Below are 17,786 nucleotides of genomic sequence, written 5' to 3' on the forward strand. Positions count from 1 at the left end.
CTGAAATCCCTCTTGCTATCAAATGCCTGCCCATCACCTGCAAAGAGGGGCTTGGAGGAGACAGTCGGCAAGAATCACAGCTCTAAGATGGTCACTTCAAAACTGTGAGCAGATCATCCATGCCACTACAAAGGACATATACATGTGATCAAAGCAAATAGGGCAGCAGGGGTAGGGTGGGTATCAAGGCCTGCCAGACCTCGGCAGTACATATTCAGAAGCAAAAAAGACATACTTACTATCATATCACTTACTATCACTGAATTCATGCCTGTAAAGATTACTTATTGGATTCTTGACTCTCAGCTGCTCCCAGGGCTACACAGAGCTTTGAGAGGAAGAACAAATAATTATGAGTTTTGTTCCTGGTGCAGCCAGTGCAGACTCCATGCATTTTAAACCAGGGAAAGCAATTCACTGCCACAGGTGCAGTGTTTGGCATCCACAGACATAGGCTTGTCTCTGGCAAGAAACTGTAATACTGCTGGAGGTAAATTTCAAATCATACACCAATATACGGACAGTCTAAAACAGTGGTGACAACACCTAGTTGCAGTTACATTGCAGCTATGACTCATTAGAGCACGGCTATCTCAGCACTTCCTTTCTTCTAGATCCCCTGCCTGTGCAAAAACAGGTGACACGGAAAAAGGCAGGAGAAGTCCTGAACTTACAGATACCTTGGGCTTTAGGAATCAGCAGTGCCAGCTCAGAAAAAGGGGGCTGCACTAGAGGGAAGAATGCACCTCCACAGATAAAAACTACCCTGTCTCCCAGCTAAGAGCCTTAGCTCTGTCTAGAACACTTTTTCATTAGACCTGCAGAAATTAATGTAGAAATTAAAAACTGAAAGGACAGAGTCAGATGATTGACCCTAAATAACATCTAAGCAATTCAATCATGTCTTTCCTATTGCTGGCTTAAACAGCAGGGTATTGTAACTGGTATTGATTGGTCTGTTTACTACTCAAGCTAGTAACAGTCTGCATCTGAATGAAAGTTTTTATTTTTATTACATGACTCAGACTATCTGAGCAGATAATCAATTATATTAAAATCTTCTTCAATAAAGAGTTAGATTAAAACAATCTTATTTCTCTCGAAAGACATTATGTACTTCATTGTCAACACTCTCATCAGGGCTCACTAGGCTATAGGGAGAATCCACATTGAAATAGCTATAGAGGTATTAACAGAAAACAAGTACTTGGAAGCTCAAAAATAGCCTTTATATTCCTTTACATCTTCCACTGAACTATTCTTTATATGATGCACTATGAAAATGTTGTGCTGATAATGTAGCTCTAGGAATGAACATGAACATTTTAGGCTTCACATATACCTGTTTTTCACTGCTAGAGATTTACAGGAGGTCTATAAAAACAAAAATCTTACAGCAACAGTGCTCTTTGGCTCATAGCTATCCCTGTTTAACTGATGTGATTAACTGAGGCAGAAAGACATTGAACTTTTTGTCCAAGGTCACACAGTGAGGTCAGGAATGGAGCAAAGCAGACTCCAGCTCTTCCAGTTCACTGCTTTGTTTTAAACCATCTAATCTCCCTTTCAGCTCTTTCATGCAAAAGTACAAATGACTTGATACACAGTTACACTTAGAGGTGCAAATCCCCAGTGTAAAAAGAATGCAGGTTAGGATTTAAAGCAAGCGTATGAAAATCCCCTTTCAGTCCACAGGATGCAGAAATATTGCAGCACACCCCATCACTTTAATAATATCTCACAACAGAAGGGACTTGAGTCACGTTTAGTGTACTGCCAATTCCAAGTAAAAGCTCTTAGGAATACTAAAATTGATGCAGTCAGCCAGGAACATGTAGCTGATGTATACTCTTGGAATAATGTATTATAACCAACTTTTTAATTTGCATATGAACAAAGTTTAAAATAAACCAAAACAAAAAACCCCTACCTTAATTTCTACAGCATTTTTCAAGGGTTTTATGAATACTAAGTAATCATCCTGACAACTCCATGACAAAATGGTACCAAGCAGTTATTTCAATATAGAAGCTGCGCAAAGATGTGAAAACTAAAGCTGTAGCTTCAGATCTAAGTAATAACAAAAAGCCTCCAGAGGCCCAAAATATACAAACATTAGTGAAATGTAATATCAATGCCAGCAAACTCAAGTGGTGACAGGATTCCCTGGCCACCTTCCCCTTGTTCCAAGGTTTTCCATTACAGATTTTACAACCCAATCCATGTTAAAGCAAGCCAAATCAATGCAGAATAGGTTGCTTTCTTTTTCTTCCTTACTGACCTTAAAACAGCTTTTTTCATAATGCACACTGTGCTGCATTTACCCCTACCCCTCCAAGCATTTTCATTTCTTTACAATGAAGGAGAAACACAACTTCATTTCTGTCAGACTTTGGTCCAGTTAGTAACTTTTACCTCCAAGTAATAGTGTGTACTGAAAGTTGAAAAGACGTGTTCTGTAAGAATCAGATGTAATTAACTTTTTAAGTCCTCTTCCTAGCTTTCTAGAACAGCTACCTCTTTGTCATAGGTGAAATTTAAAATTTTTTCCTTTCAATTTTTTTCGTTTCTTTTCAACTCCACCAATAGAAACACAGTGAAATAACATCCAGCAAAAAAATGTGTAATTTAAGAACCTGTGTAGCAAGATTTGATAGTGTATTTTAAAAAAGGGCTTAAATGATCCAGACACACCATGAAAATCAGTGGGACCTGAAGTCATTTCATAAACCCCATTCTTATTTGTAATTTAAATATCTGGATGTCAGCATTTCAAAACTTATAGTTTTGTGTGCATAGCAGTCTGAGGATGCCTCCCCTCCCTGAAAAGCTGCAGTCTTTTGTGACATTCAGACACCTTTTTAAACAGCTCTTATTAACATTGCAAATAAACATTTTCAAGATGGGCATCAGTATGACTGCTGGCCTTTTACAGGGGTACTGCAAAAATAAGTAAAGACTAAACAGCTGTTTATTACAGCAGATGTGGAGAGAACCTTCCACTTCCAAGGCCCACATATTAGGCACAGAGGCAAACCAGGACAGAGAGGAAGAGGCACAGAGGGACACCAAGAGCAAGGCATAGAAGGAGCCCGAGACCTGACTAGAGAATGCAACTGGAAGACAAAAATAAGCATCACAACTGGACTACAGAAAGGCCTGAGGTGTGACCACCAATGACACAAAAGAATGAGCTGTGATTAAAGAGGCTGGCAGCACACCAAGGGTACAGTGAGCCAGGCAGACACTCAGTAGAAAAGTGCCAGCATACAAGAAGGATGCAAGGAGCAGCAGGATCTGCAGAAAGGCATATATCCTACTGCATGTACTATCTACTGGGGACCGATGTTCCACAAGCCAGAAATCTGCCACACTGAACCCTTCAATCAGACCACAGTAATTTTGGGAATGAGCATGTTCAGCACAGTTCTTTCCAGAGAAGTATCTTTATTCCATCGCCTGCTTTCCAGGTCTGATAGGGTCTTCACACATGACTACCAAGAGGCTCAAACAAGTTATTTTGTTTGTTTAGTTGTCTTCCCTACTAGTTAGTTTAGTTGTCTTCCCTACTACCACAGAGGAGGTTTTAATAAATTATTTATAAGGTGGTTTATAATGAAGGGTATTTTTGGCAGAGAGCTTTACTGACCTGCAGTGCTAACAAACTATTACCCACTTATAGAAAATAGCCCAGAGTTCCAGTGAATAGCATTTATACACTTGTTATAAATTGTTATCTTAATAAAGTCTAATCCTCAAAATAGAAGAATTCTAATTCTTTCTTGAGCCCTATACATCCTGTAAAACCAAGAACAGACTGAAAAGGCTGTTAACATTCACACCCGGTTTAGATATCTGATGTGCCACGAAGTAATTATTACATTTGTTATGTATTTAAGATATAATTAACAGAACAGGTGATTGGCAAAGATTCATTATATAAGTCAAATTCCAACACCTTCACTCACTTCAAATAGCACTTTGCCTTGAAAGCAATGACAATGATTTCAGTGGCAGATAAGGTACTCTTTAACAGGAGCAAAAGTGACCCAAATGAGTCCATGCACACACATCAGAATCTAGCATATGTAAAAAGACAAGCTATAAAGAGATCCAGATCTCTCAATGATAATGCACTATTTGCATGACACTTAGATGTTCCTTAACCACTAGAATATCAATCAAGTCTAAATTATCTTCATGGTCTGCATATAACCTCTTTCGGTAATGAAACTGCTGTTATGGTTTCTGCTGCTCCTATTTTAGACAAGTATTGTAACCACAAAGCGCAGGTGCGAGCTTCTCTGGCAATTCCAGTTGGGAATGACAAAGCCAAGATACCTTAGCCCCTTTGTCCTCGGGGACAAGCTACAAACACCGTCTGAAGAGACAGATAACTTCAGGCAATGATTAGTCTTGAGAGCTTCTGCAGTTACTGTACATAGGCTTTATGTGCTTAGTGAATCAATTAATTTGCAATTTATACAGAAAACAGTGCAGAGAAATATAACACAGTTGCCTGTCTTCCAAACATACCATTAGCGGAACTGCTCTGAAGTCAGCATCCAAAACTTACAGCCTGTGCTTCCACTAGAAGCAGGCAGGGGCAGGTACTCATTTTCACTTCACAAGTCAGACATGAAACCATTACCAGGGAAACACAAATGGCATCACTAGGTCACTGAGGAGCAAGAGATCTGAGAGACAGGAAATTAGTTCCCTCCTCTGTGGTTTTCTTCTGTTACCCAGAAAACCCATCAGTTTATACATCCCTCAGTTCCTCAGCTCATCAATAGCTGCTTACACACATTGCATATTTATTAGTTTTTCATGTGAGTAAGGAAAACCAATGAAATTCCCCTTATATAGAAACAATTGTCTTTCATAAATAAAAGTCACTGTGATGTTTGGAAGCATACGTTGATTTTAATTTATCAGGTATTAAACAAGCAGACACATGAAAAGGATGTAATAGGCCCAAATAAAATGACTGTATCTTTGAATGTTTTAAAGATCAGTAACCTTAAACATGGAATTTGAAACGAAACTGAAACCACTATATTGTGTACATTACTACTGATATACCATCCTACAGTTAAAACTAAGTCAGATAAATGGCTTATGCTCTGTTTACAAGAGGCTAACCCAGTAGGGAAATATTTGAATGCTACCAAACAGAAAAGGCAATAAAATTTTGGATAATGCCTTTAATCTGTACTTTCTATAATGAAAACTCTGTATGTGAAGAAAAACATCCTGAATAACTTGTTCTCCCCTTTAAACATTCATTTGTGTGATTATTTTCCAAGAAGATTAGTGACTTGCCTCAAGTCTGCCACTAAAACATTAAATAGTAACAAGAAAAACATACAAGCCCTGACTTCACTGCCTCCATTGTGCCTTTCACCTCATCCTTCTTGTGTGTAGAGCGGCCTTCACTATTTAACAGAAATCTGCAAACTTTTTGAGACAGTACTTACACCTGTCTTCAAATTGCACACAGTATTACACATATGTAATTATACACCTCAATAAATGAAAAACAAAAGCTAGAAGCAAACAGGTATGAGAACTTTGACACAATTTTGTTCGCTTCCTTCTAAAAATCAAAGGAATCTATTCTCCTTTCAGTTTCATCTTAGGAGAATGCCACAGACTGAAGTGAATTAACATGTGATCACACTAGCATCCACAAGAAATAACTGTTCATTCCAGGGCTCTGAAGCTTTGCATTCTTATATTTGTGAATTCTTAAACAAAGATTTTTGCCTAGATAGCTTTCCTTTCACATAAATGTCATCACAGTATTTTATAATCTGGTTTAGGTAAGATCAGAAGGGTTACTAAAGGATTTGCAAATTAGTCCACCAAGGTCAGTTTTTGACCTCTTATAATAAGGTAATACTGACATATTTCTAATGAATGCAGCAGGCGTGTGGCAGCTATACCACACTTTGACATTTTAATTCACTTAGCACATCAATTTTTTATGCTTTATTTATCACTCAAGAAAGTACTTACAGGGTCAGAAGGACCACAGAAGTCTCTGAACACTTTTGAAGGATCGAATTGTCTAATCTCCATTGCTATGCAAGGGCCTGAACACAACTCTGAAACCATCTCCTGGAAGAGAAAGAAGACAGAAAAAAAGTTGAACTCTTTGGGTTTCAGCAAGGGTTGCATTTCTCCCCAAAACAAGGCCCAAACTTACAGGACACGAACAATTAAGAAAAATGCATTTAGGAAAGTGAGGACACTAAACAGATACCATTAGTACTCACCACAAAAGAAATGTTTTCCCTTTTGCTACTTGGTTTAGAAGGTGGAAATTGAGAAAAATTGAATATTCAGCTTCAACAGGATTCTGAATAGCATATAACTGCATCCACAATACTTTAAATTCTTTTGTAGGTACATCCTTAATTGATCTGGACCTAGATTCCAAGGTAATATCTCGTAACTTGTCAAACTAGACTAAATCACTGGAATGTACTTTGCTGGGTTTTAAACCTGAAAAATCACGCTATGTTCAGCCAGTTCCACAGGCAGCAATGTACTTTGCAGTGTTCCCTACCAGAAGCACAGTACACAGCCTATATGTTTTTAAATATACACTCATTTGATGCCTTTAAGTCATTAAAATGTCTCCTGGCCTTTTGGTTCTCTCTGTCTTTTCCTCACAGGTTACTACAGAAACTGAAACACACAACCCAACAGTATCTGTGCCTGTGGCACAACCTGTTAGGGAAAGGGTCTGGCAATATTCTTGTGATGTACTAATACCAGGATCTCAGTAACGGTGAAATAAATCATCTGTTTCCCTGGAGTCTCCAGGAGAGTAAAGAGACATCGTGAGTTCTGTGTGGGTGATGAAGATGGGTCTTAGTTTTCATAAGCTCAAAATAACCCTGGGCATTAGTGCCAATTTGGAGTTTGTTAATTAGAGGTATGGGTTTCACAAGCAGAAAGAATCTATTTTGATGTTCTAGTCTGACTTCCTTTTTTAAATCATGGCCTTATAATTGCATAGTTGTCTAGAAATCTGGACAGACAAGTGTAAAACGAATCAAGACAATTAAAGGAATCAAAACCAACGAGGAAAGACGAAAGGGCAAGACATGCACAGAAAGTAAGAGAGGATAGGTAAGGACTAACAAGGTTCTGCAATCATGCCCACCAGCCACAGGCAAATCAAAGATGAACCATGGCAAAGCATGCAGAGTGGACGAAAGAGCAGAAAGAAAACTACAACTAAATCCTTCTCTTCCTTCTATGAATTCTGACAGAAAAGAAATACACAATGACTCTGAGTAAAGTAGCACTGCTGCAAAAGCTACTATCCTCATACTGGATTCCATACTGAGAACGTGTGAATTTTATCTAGTGCCTCTCTGAATTTTATCTAGTGCCTCTATCATCAACCAGATCCTAGGAAATTTAGGTAGAAGTCTTCCTTAAGGACATGAAAGGAGTGCAGACTAGCTTCATGCTCTACAACATAAATAAATATTTTAATTCCAAAAACTGTTTTATCACTAACAGATCCTCTGTTCAGAACAGGTCAAAGAGGCACGTTTTTTATTCTGCTAAGAAACAGTAAACAGTTCCTCCCACTTTTATTGTTTCTGTCTCAGCACAAAGATCCCACCAGCAACAGTGAACAACATGACGAAAGTGACTCCTGACTCCTTTGTTACTGCACAGAGCTGAGACCTGAAGACCAGATGCCACCATGTACAGCACAGAGGCAGGTGGCTCTATGTCAGACAAGCCTGATCTACTTACACAGCCTCATCAAGTCCAGAGCTGAGTCTAAATAGCAGACAACATTTGTCTGGTGAGGCACCTATTACAGCTACATCAAATTTTCTCTGGCAAATAGTTTATTCATCAACTAGCATGGTTTGTGGTCAGCCAGAACCATTCCTGGAGGTGGATCAAGCTCAAGGATTTTTGGTTAACAAAGTGGATTCTGAGCTGAAATAATCTCACTTCTTTTTCCCCATTTTCTATTCTGGCTAGAGTAGGAAATAAAAGCAAAACAGCACAAAAACTAAGCAACAGTATGTAAAATCCCATATAGGAGATACTAACAAAGCTAAAATTCTGGGCAATTGTACAGCTTTCTCTTTTCACAGAATACTTTAAATACAATGTCAAACCTTTATCTGACTGACAAGAAATAACCAGAAGAAATGGAACTACAGTTTTTTAAGATGATTTCTGGATGCTAGTATCTTTTCTGCTGAGTTATTTTGGAATGATAAATAAAATTTAGATCAAAACAGATGGTTCTGAGTCACATATAGAAGTGGTCATATTCTTTCTCCAATATCCTATTTTGTAACACATTTTCCTATTTGACTGCACTGCAATATCCATTGCTGTTCCCATGTGTGCCTTCTCCAAAACCCTTTACCATCATGATTAGCTTTTCTATGTTTTCCTACTTTTCAGATATTGAATGCATGAAAATATGAATTTGATTTCTTTTCAACTGAGTCAATCCAGCACATATAACCTGCAGGATGGAGCCCCAAATTCTCACTTTTCTTGACATCACCTACAATGCATTTTATTTATTGACTTACCTTGTTTAAATGTCATCTTCCCCTCTGAGTAACTCTCCAATTAAATTATATAACTAAAATTTACAACTTGTTAGAGGATTAGAGATTGTGCAGCCCAAGAGCTGCAGAAAATGGCAGAGAATTTCACATTTTGTTCAAAGCAGAGACTTTTGCAGCACTACAGGACTCCTCAGACCCTGAAATACTGGTCAGATACTTCAGTTTTTAAATTCTGCCACATACTCACAAGTATGCCTGTCCAATCTCCCTTTGGTACTTGTTAAAAATGATGTTCAGAGGATGCCTTATGAGTATTCCCCAATCTGAGAGTGAATTAACAGCATTCCTAACCCATTTAAAGACAAATCTACAAACCCTGTTGAAATAAGTCAGACTGAACAATCATAAAGGAGGAAAAAAATAATAAAAATTTCATTTTCAGAGTAATATTAGTAAATACGTAGAAAACTTACAATAATGTAACCATTTAAAAATTAAGGATAATTTGCAACATAATAGCATAGCAGTGAAGCTAAACTCATTACTATGAGTAAATTACACAGTAAAGTAAAAATTACTATGAGTAAAATGAACCAAAATCCTCTGGGAGAAGGTGATCCAGAACTACAAGCTCATCTTCTTGTATTCCCATTGTTCTATCTGCAGTCAGGAAGTTTTACGTGACAGTACAAGAAATCATAACATTGTAGAGAGTCTCAGATGTCCACTGGGATTACAGCATATCTCAAACTTCTTAAATTTTCTGAATATTTATGAAAGTCAGATTGACTTATATATAAGTCAAATGACTTATATATGATAAATAAACCAAAGAATAGTTCAAGATGCCATTAGGATAGCCTCCAACACAGCAGCCTCATTGTAAATAAAATTATAAATATGTATTTTGGTCCAAGCCACTCTTACAATATCCAATCAAATAAAGATGCAGGTGTGAAGAGTCTCATAGTTCAACATCAATAAAATAACTTTTCTGGGGGAAGCTGGGGACATGACTCTGTTGTATTTTACAAATTCCTTGGCTGAACAATTTCCATTAAAGGCTGTGTTAGATTATGACACACATAACACAATTCTCACAATGAATTAATTTATTTGAGAACAGACTAGAACTGTTCAACAAAAGAAACCACATCACAATCCCAAGCAATAAGAAATGTGGTAATTTCCTCACTTGAGCATATTTTATTTTTAAACAGATTCTTGTTATACTTAGGCTTACCAGGTATTCAGGGACAACGCCTTTGTAAATCTCATAAAATTCTTCCACATTTGGACGCTCCATGTTAAACTAAAAAACCAAAATGTTAGCCAGTATATATTAAACAACAGGAATACATAGACAGCCATTCTTAACCAGCAAACATTCAGAATCCTCTAACTTTTACTAGGTAAAAGGAATGGCTTTACTACTGTAATATGAAGCATGTCTGCAACTTATTGATAGCACAGGCAACATAGCACACAGTACCTTTTCTACATCAGATACAAGTAGACAATGTAGCGTTGACTGATCCCACTAAGAAAGGCACTATTCTTCATTTGTGATAGGGATTTGAGTGATAGGACAATGTCAGATCTTGAGACTTTCACCACAACTGAAGGGCAGGACTCTTGGGAACAATCTCTGTGCCAAATCCCTTTAACTGCTGAGGTATTCAGGGTGTCAAAATCCCTCAAGTACCTTTAAAACCATTCCCCATAATTCATACTAAATATATCTTTTTAAAAAAATTAAGGAAGGATATTAAAAATAGTTTAATTAATCTTAGCTAGTACATTTTGTAAAGATATCTCAAATTGATCCGGAAGAGACAGATATAATTACCTCCCCTGCTAACTATGGGGAAACTCAGATACAGGGAAGTGAAGTGTCTTGGCTCAAGGTCACCAAGCAAACAGAAACAGATTATCTGATCAGTCAGATACTAAAATACAAATATCATCAGGACAATGCTGATCCCAAAACACTGCTACAGCCTGCACAAGAGTTTTATACTGCAGGAAGACACCTGTGCACCGCTATGACATGCATACAGCACTACTCCAACTTCTGTTTATCATAAAACAAACAAAAGGAAACCTACCATCTGCAAAGCTGAGATCTCAAATCCTTCCTTGAGGATGGCTTTTATAATCTTTCCAGAAAGCCCTGAAGAAACATGGAAAATACAGTATTCAATGTCAAAAAGCAGATTTTACAACTGAAAGGTATTATGCCAATATACTGCTTATTCTCAAACTGAAAAAACAGTGTTTGTGTAATGCTTGAGAGGAAGCAGAGAACAGGGCTGAGTTCACACACTTTATGTTCTATATGAGCTTACACATTGATGGTTTCAAATAATTAAACTCCATGCAGCTGCTGAAAAGCATTTCTACCAAAAAAGGTAATTAGTGAAGCCTTTGCTTTTCTCAGATCAACTGCAAAACACCCAGTTGCTCCAAGACCAAGATTTATATTTTTAATGAAGACCCACTGGCAATACTGATTCTTAATCAGTCATCAATTCAGAGCACCAGCTGTCTTTTTCTTTTTGCAGGTCCTACTTTAAGCCAGAAAGAATGCAGGATGATAACAAATGTTGCCAATGAACTAGCACAGGAGCTCTTGTCTTCTATGGGAAAATCACATTAGTGCAAAGTAACCTATTCCTTCAAAGTTTACAGCTCACAAATATGCTATTGCTGATGATACTGCTTGCTTTTTCTCTCCAGAACACATCCTCAAAGACTGACTGATATTGTAAAACAAAACATGGAACTTCACAAAACAAGAACCACTGATTTTCCACTGATGTATATTTTAGATTTGCCCGTGCCTATAAGATCAGGCAATTTTGAAGATTATGGATTATGGCAGCCAAGCACAGTACTCTGTATGAGCGAATTTCACAGAATCATTGTTTTTTTATAGAACACAAATGCCTGTCCTCTAGTACAATTTGTGAGAAACTACAAATTTCTGTACATTTATCTAGAAAAGAATTAATCATAGAAGAATACCCTGTAACGAATTATTACAGCAGATGTGACTCCTGGTCATCAGATCCTTTTATTAAGTAGTCTTTTAATTGCAGGATATTTAGCACTGCACAAAAAAAGGACATGAGAATAAAACAAAGCTAGTATGGAAGTTATAGCATGCTTGAGATACAGCCTACCTGTGGCATAGGACTGGGGAGCTTCCTACCACATTAAAAGGTCAGTGGAAGCTCTGAGTAAATGACACTGAGGGTTGAAAGGCTTTCAAAATTGTATTTACAAATGAAAATGAAAAAAAAAAACCAAACATGTCTCTGAAGTATTTGCTACCGTATTTTCATACTAAGGTTTGTGTAGAAAAGCTTTCCCTCTACAAAACACTGCATATTTCTTCCAAAAATCTTCCAACTACTGAAGGGAATATCTGAGATTTCAGTGCATCCTCAGTCCATGCAGCGCTTTGTGTTTATAGAACATAGAAACAAGCAGAGGCAAATACAATTCCTGTCTCACTATACTGTTCCACCATGTTTTGGTGAAAGTTCACTTCTGTGAGCCCAGAGGAAAAAAAAATACCCATTTTTTAAGATTATAAAAAAAAAAATTGCAACAGCAAAATGAAGGGTGTTGGACAGGTTTGCCCAGGAAATGTAAGACCACATCAGAGAAAGAACCCAGAGCTCTGATTTCTTTTTGTCCACTCTGCTGGAAAGGCTGAGCAGCTCAGATGCTTCCACACAGATTCCACTGAGGCAGTGAGCCTTCAGTCTTGTTTTCAGAGATAAATGGGCAGTTTGTAAAGAGATCAAGTGACTGGCTGGGAATCATTCAGGAAATGAATAAATAAATGAATTTAATTAATTAACTAATTAAATATGTGACACAGCATAAACATTTCCTCATTCTCAAACTTCAAAGACAACACTCTGGTCAACTGCTTCACCAGAAACCAGCAAAGATGAAGACAAGACACTGGCAGATAAATGGTCACTCTCACTTGCAGGGAAAAAGCTATTAGAAACATAAGAGACAGCTGCTTTGCCTGACAGATATCCATTTTACACTTTATCAGTCAAGAATGGGCAACTTGCATAGGCACTCTAAGCCAGCGAGCATCTAATTAAAATACATCAGCTTAGGGGGTATTATGGAGATCTGCTTTTTACAGAACTTTTGTCTTCAGCAGTTTTGCAACCTATAAATAAAATCCATGTATAAGAGAATAAAAGGGGGACTCTATTCAGCTTTCTGGACTGTTTCTCTACTGAAGGCACTAAGACCTATCTCTTCTGTAGAGAGGAGATAGTCTCCTTTAACAATAGAAATGAAAGTAGGAATGTATTTTGCATAAAGGTCTTTAATACAAGGTTTCTTTAATAATTGTGATAAATCTATCAAGATTTTCCTCTACATTGTATTTCTGAGTTCACTCTCACTCATCAGAGCAGCAGAGCACTTTGTTGCTCCAGACAGATTGCTCATGTCTTCAACATCCAAAAGGCTTAACCAAAGCCTTACTGTCACCATTCAGACAGATAGACACCTCACCCACAAAATTAGAAGTGCCTTGAGGAAGAAAGGCCATGAGATTTCATTTATGTTTGCGAAGCAGGATGTTAGCTCCACTTGCAGGATGTGGAAATTGAGGCAGCAGAGCATAAGCAAGTTGCCAGTGGCAGCGCAGATCCACAGATCCAGTGACTTGCTCTGCCTTATCCCAGTTTAGGCAATCCACGTATCATTTCTCCTAGGGACACTTTCCTTTCAAATTCTACCTGAACCAAAATAGAAACAAAAAGCACAAAGGCAATCCCCAAGCAATAGAAGAATGCAAGCTCAAGGCTCAGCCTGGGATCTGTCTGAGGCTTTCAGCTAGTTGCATGATTGAACTGGGACATATCCTCTTCTTTGGGGGCAGATAAGGCTCAGGAAAATATGAGCTAATTAGAGTGCCATTTCAGCAGCTTTCAACAGTTCTTTTCAACTTTAAAATCCAAATCTGTAGTGAAAAAACAACTTTCTAAGGACCCTTCAAAAAGGGTCAGTGGATGTTTAAAATGTGATTACAGTAAGAACACAAATCAAAGCCACAGATTAGGCACCAGTTATGATAAATTTTCAGTCTCAAAGCACAAAAGAATCACAAGCATTACTAAATACAACTGAAGGAATTTAACACTAATCCAAGAAAAAAGAGTGAAAGAAAGGGAGCTCGGGCACACATTTTTTGTCTTCTGGGCAGCATTATATTACTACATACCTAGTACAGGACATAATAATTTTCCAATATAGACAGAAATAATTTTCCAATATATTTTAATCAGGAAAAATGATAAAGTACCAAGACTTCATCAGTTACATTAATATTATATGACTTGGTTGCTTTACAACATACAGTATTTGAAAATTGTCCTTCATTAAGAAACAGAAAGTAGCAGGGAAGACATCGGACTGAAAAATATTACCACTGTTTGCAGAATTATGCATTGGGATAAAATAAAACAGTTTAATGCAAGTCACTTTTAACTTTAATCAATGAGCCACAGCAGCTGTGCTACTGGGGACCTTTCAGTCCCAGTGCACTATGAACCACCAGCCCTAGGAATAGGAATGTTACATTCTCTTCCCTTTCTTCTTGACCTGTTTCCTAATTTAGCCATTCTTCTGATAAAAGCTCATTCAGCAAGATAGCAGACTGCTTTCAAATCAAGGCAAGAACTAGATTCCTCATCTCAGCCTCCATATGTCGTTTTTCTAAATCCTTCCAATAATTAAAAATAATTCCTCTTAAACATCAGGGTTTTTTTGACAGGAATACAAAACCTGCCAGATCAGATTGATGATCCACCTCATCCAGTAATATACTTCTAAAAGTAACTTGTACTGGGTGCTTAACATATCACTAACTATAAGGAGCAATTTAACTTAATGTTTTTTTCTGACATTTTGAAATGCAATTTTGCTTCATAGTATAATGAAATAATCTGATTCTTTACTGCCAAGTGGTAAGGTCCTATTTCAAAACTCCGGAGAATCACAATCAGGCTTGACTCCAAGCAAAGTCCTTTTTGAACTCTAGAAGATGGAAAAGTGGGATTTAGAGTTGGCCCCCCTGCAATATATTTCAGTTGAAGTTCTTGCTAATCTTTGTTTCAGACAACATTGGAAAACACTGGGCAGTAAGTAAATGACAAATGTCGTTCTCAAAAAGTGCACTTCTTCCTATCAGTTGGTCAACCTATACCCTGAAGAACAAGGTTTCTCTCTCTTTTCTTCTTTTTCTACTTAGGAATAACACAACTCTAGACATTTTTACTATGCAGCATAAATACACCATTTTTAGACTCCCAAAAGTTTGGTCATGGTGATAATCTATAATTATTGGTCTTCCAGCCCCACTGTCTACTGTGTGAAAAAGGATATGAAGTAATTTTTGCACCTGTGCTCTGGCACACCAGGGAATGACAGAGGGTCTCCTGAGTGACACACTCTGGGCCAGCAAAGGAGAGGGGGACCTCAAAAGCCTCCCAGGCTAGTGATGAGGAGGAAAAGAATGTGCGTTAGCCTATAATTACAAACAATAACTTTAATCTACTATTTCACTGTCAAATTAATTCTGGAGGTTAAAATCTTCATGCGATTCCCTCCAATCTGGAAAGTTCAACAACTCACTCTCCTAGAACAATAGTAAATACACTATAAGCTCCGTAATTATTTTCCACTTGGCAAAAGACTATCATATATTCCTATATTCTGTGCCTTGGCTGTCTTCAGATCCAGTATCTTGCCTTTCTCCTTACACTCTGATTTGAAAAGGGTAGTAAAAGAAGAGACTTCAATATATTTACCTTTTGCTTCAAGGTACAGTGAGTTAGATAAAGCATGGTCACATTTTTTTCATTTTTCTAAAATGTTCTCAAAAATTTCTGGTAACTTCAGGTTCCATTACATCACCAAACATCAGGCCAGTGACACACTGCAAAGTATTCCTTAATGATTACATTAAATCTTCTTTCTGCTAAATTAGTAAATATTCACATATTTTGTAAATGTACTTAGAGAAAGCTGTATATCCCTGTCCTACCTATCTCAGGTTAAATAAATTAAACCCATACAGCTTTCATTGGCTAAATGTCTTATTCTTTTGCTCTCTTTTTCTGTTCTTTTTAAAACAAAGAGCCCAAAAATTGGATATGATAAATTAGTTGGATTTTCATTAAGCAGAACTAGTGGGTACGTAGTGAACACAGATTGTGCCTGTTTCATCACTAAACCAAAAATTTCTCAAACTTTTCACTGACACTCTGCCAGTTCTTTATTTTATATCTTTGCATTTATTATCCCTTCTCCACAGTAGTGTTATGCAGTTTATACTCAGTTTCATCATCTTTACATCACATAATTTCTGTAATTCATCATCAATGTTCTGATGTTCTGTTCACAGAAATATTCTGTTCGCATCCTTCAAAATTTCAGTCGGCACTCTGTGTGATACCACGTGTGAACATTGCAAGCATGCTCTAAACTCACCCATCCAAGCCATTAATGACAATATTGACAAGAACTGGCCCAGGATGCCTGATAAGACTTCATTTGTAAAGCCCGTTGAATTTGATGTGCTCATGTCCAATCCTACATTCAGGGAGACATTTAAAGCTATGCAGATGCCTATGTTGTAAAGATCTAAACAAACAATTTACTCCACTAAAGGAAAATTCTGGTTTCCTGATAGCAAAGAACTTTCACAAAGGCATTGATAACCAAGTGAATTAGGCTATCTTTCACTGTTTTACCTTCTTTTAGAAAAAGAATACTTGGAGAATTCAGAGATCAATATAGCATATTTTCCTTCACAAAAGACATGCTGGTAAATGTCCATCAACCACTGAGTGATTTCAATGAAATTATACACTCCTGATTAATCAGGATGAAAAGAATGAAATTCTTTTCTTGGTATGAAAAGAAGTTTCACTATCTTGGTCCATGCTTAGAATTGACTTTTCTCTAACCCTTTACAAGTGAAAATCCCAAAATGCAGTAGTAAACACTCATTTCTAATGTTTGTTTTTTTTTTTTTTACAATAATACCATCGTCCCTGCACAGAGATGATTTCCAGTAATATGAACACCACCACTATAAGTCTACTGAACACAGCAGCAAATACATTTTTTCCACTTGTAGGATACTTATGAGCTCCAGCAAGGATCGGATGTGCCATTTGATTTGTTTGGTACTCTGAAGTGTATCTCCTCCTCTTCCTTCCTGTCTCAGACTGTCAGAAAGGATTTCTAAATTCAGTTCACCTCCTCCCCTACCAAAATCTATTTAAATACAAAATATATTTTTCATACATCAAAAAAAATAGATGTCACTTTCCCAGTAGTCATTGAAATCCAAAATCAGTCTAAGCTGGGAAACCAATGCCAAGGTGCTAAAACTTTAGGCAGAAGTAAAACAAGAAACACTATGGGTTTGGTTTCAAAACCAAACAGCCCCAGCAAGGAATATCCATCATTACAACTACAGCAAAGAATTAACAACACAGATGGAAGCGTATGGATGACTGATTTCACGAAAGCTAAATCTATTTTATCCTAAAAAACGGTGATGAAGTGGCAAAGTAGGTTGTTTTCACTTTAACTACTTTTTTCTAGCTTCTCTAAAGAGAAAAAAACCCAACCAACCAAAAAAAAACCCAGCACCACTAGACACCACCAAATGCTTCAACATCCTACATAGTATATATATTCAAGGAAAACAAAAGAAACAAACTGCATTTCATTTGACATAAAATACCTGTCCTCCCTGGGCAAGTCTGTCTGCAAAAGAATGCCTGCAGCTGAAAGCGGTGTTTTACTAGTTAGTCCTCAACCTTAGTGACTGCAGCACTAAGGTTGCCATGTTGCATGTGAGAATACCCTGAGGTCACATCTCAAACCATCCACTCTGAAGTATCTGCAAACATTTTTGTTCATTCCACAATTTACTTTTTTTCGCTTCCAGATTCTATCTACAAATAATTCCTTCCACTTGGCACTCAGTCTTGTAGACAAAATCCAAAGAAAGGTTCTGCCTGTAATGGGGTAAACTCCACAGCATCTGCACTTCACCTTTCTATTATCTGCACACTTATCACAGACAGAAGATGTACTTTCAGATAACTTATGACAAAATTGCACTCATCATTTTTTCTCAAGCCAGTTTTCTGA

The 17,786-nt window shown here is 37.3% G+C and overlaps 1 protein-coding gene across 3 annotated transcripts in view; it reads right to left on the reverse strand.

The window, feature by feature from the left end:
• The window catches only part of NME7 (NME/NM23 family member 7), an 88,692-nt gene that overhangs the window by 30,050 nt on the left and 40,856 nt on the right, over positions 1-17,786 (reverse strand). For all 3 annotated transcript variants that reach the window (XM_066572080.1, XM_066572079.1, XM_066572078.1), the window contains 3 exons: positions 10,679-10,743; positions 9,814-9,882; positions 6,022-6,123 (listed from right to left, as the gene is read on the reverse strand). In XM_066572080.1, coding sequence (XP_066428177.1) covers positions 6,022-6,123; positions 9,814-9,882; positions 10,679-10,743 — 236 coding nt within the window. The remainder of the gene's footprint in view (positions 1-6,021; positions 6,124-9,813; positions 9,883-10,678; positions 10,744-17,786) is intronic.

This window comes from Molothrus aeneus, chromosome 2 (genome assembly GCF_037042795.1).
Source record: "Molothrus aeneus isolate 106 chromosome 2, BPBGC_Maene_1.0, whole genome shotgun sequence".
In the NCBI taxonomy this organism is placed as follows: Eukaryota; Metazoa; Chordata; class Aves; order Passeriformes; family Icteridae; genus Molothrus; species Molothrus aeneus.